We start from the raw sequence: 814 nt of genomic DNA, 5'->3' as shown, positions 1-814 counted from the left end.
AAGGGGCTGGGGGCCACCGGCTCCTTCTTGTCGGCACTGGCCGTGCCTCCCTCCTCCGCCAGCGGAGCCAGCGCGGCAGCAGCCCAGCAAGCGCCGGAAAAGGAAGATGTCGGGGGGCAGCACCATGAGCTCCGGCGGGGGAAACACCAACAACAGCAACAGCAAGAAGAAGAGCCCGGCCAGCACCTTTGCCCTGTCCAGTCAGGTACCTGTAAGCATCCCGTTTCCATTCTCTCTTCCTCCCCTGGGGTGGAGGGGAGGGCTCCCTACCCCAGCCCCCGGGAGTGGCTAGGGGGAGACCCCCAGGGACTCTGAGCCCCCCAGCTCTCTCCGGGTGATGGGGAGAAGGAGGAGGGTGTCTCAGCTGCCTTCCCTGAGCTGCTTTGCTCCCCTAAAAGGGGGTGAGGAGGTGCTGCCACCTCAGGCGATGCCCAAGCCTCGGGACCTGCGATGGAGATGAGGAGGTGGCCCTGCAGCTGGGGAAAGGGGCTGTGGTGTTGGGGGGGTCTGGCGGCCCGGGTTCCCCCCACCTCGATTATGTTTCGGGACCGTCTCCCCTTTCAGGATGTGATGGTGGTAGGTGAGCCCACGCTGATGGGGGGGGAGTTTGGGGACGAGGACGAGCGGCTCATCACCCGGCTGGAGAACACGCAGTTTGACGCCGCCAACGGCATCGACGACGAGGACAGCTTCAACAACTCGCCGGCGCTGGGGGCCAACAGCCCCTGGAACAGCAAACCGCCCTCCAGCCAGGAGAGCAAGTCAGAGAACCCCACGTCGCAGGCGTCGCAGTAACAGCCCCCCCGCCGCCCCG

General features: G+C 66.1%; 1 protein-coding gene across 1 annotated transcript; it reads left to right on the top strand.

Moving 5' to 3' along the window:
• Positions 1-56: 56 nt before the first annotated feature.
• On the top strand, positions 57-808 carry LOC118452215 (LIM domain-binding protein 1-like). Its single transcript, XM_035893645.1, has 2 exons — positions 57-205; positions 565-808. Exons 1-2 carry the CDS (start codon positions 107-109, stop codon positions 793-795), a joined length of 330 nt encoding a protein of 109 aa, XP_035749538.1. The 5' UTR covers positions 57-106; the 3' UTR covers positions 796-808.
• The last annotated feature ends 6 nt before the right edge of the window (positions 809-814 follow it).

The sequence above is a fragment of the Egretta garzetta genome, unplaced genomic scaffold (assembly GCF_000687185.1).
Source record: "Egretta garzetta isolate BGI_Z169 unplaced genomic scaffold, ASM68718v1 scaffold135, whole genome shotgun sequence".
Classification (NCBI taxonomy): Eukaryota; Metazoa; Chordata; class Aves; order Pelecaniformes; family Ardeidae; genus Egretta; species Egretta garzetta.
The sequence above is the reverse complement of the archived record's forward strand: the minus strand, read 5'-3'. Positions and strand labels throughout refer to the sequence as shown.

Excerpts from the sequence above, each read along its gene's own strand:
- LOC118452215 (XM_035893645.1), top strand. The coding sequence starts at position 107 with ATGTCGGGGGGCAGCACCATGAGCTCCGGCGGGGGAAACACCAACAAC. Across the intron at positions 206-564 it reads CCTTTGCCCTGTCCAGTCAG|GATGTGATGGTGGTAGGTGA; the intron begins GTACCTGTAAGC and ends CTCCCCTTTCAG.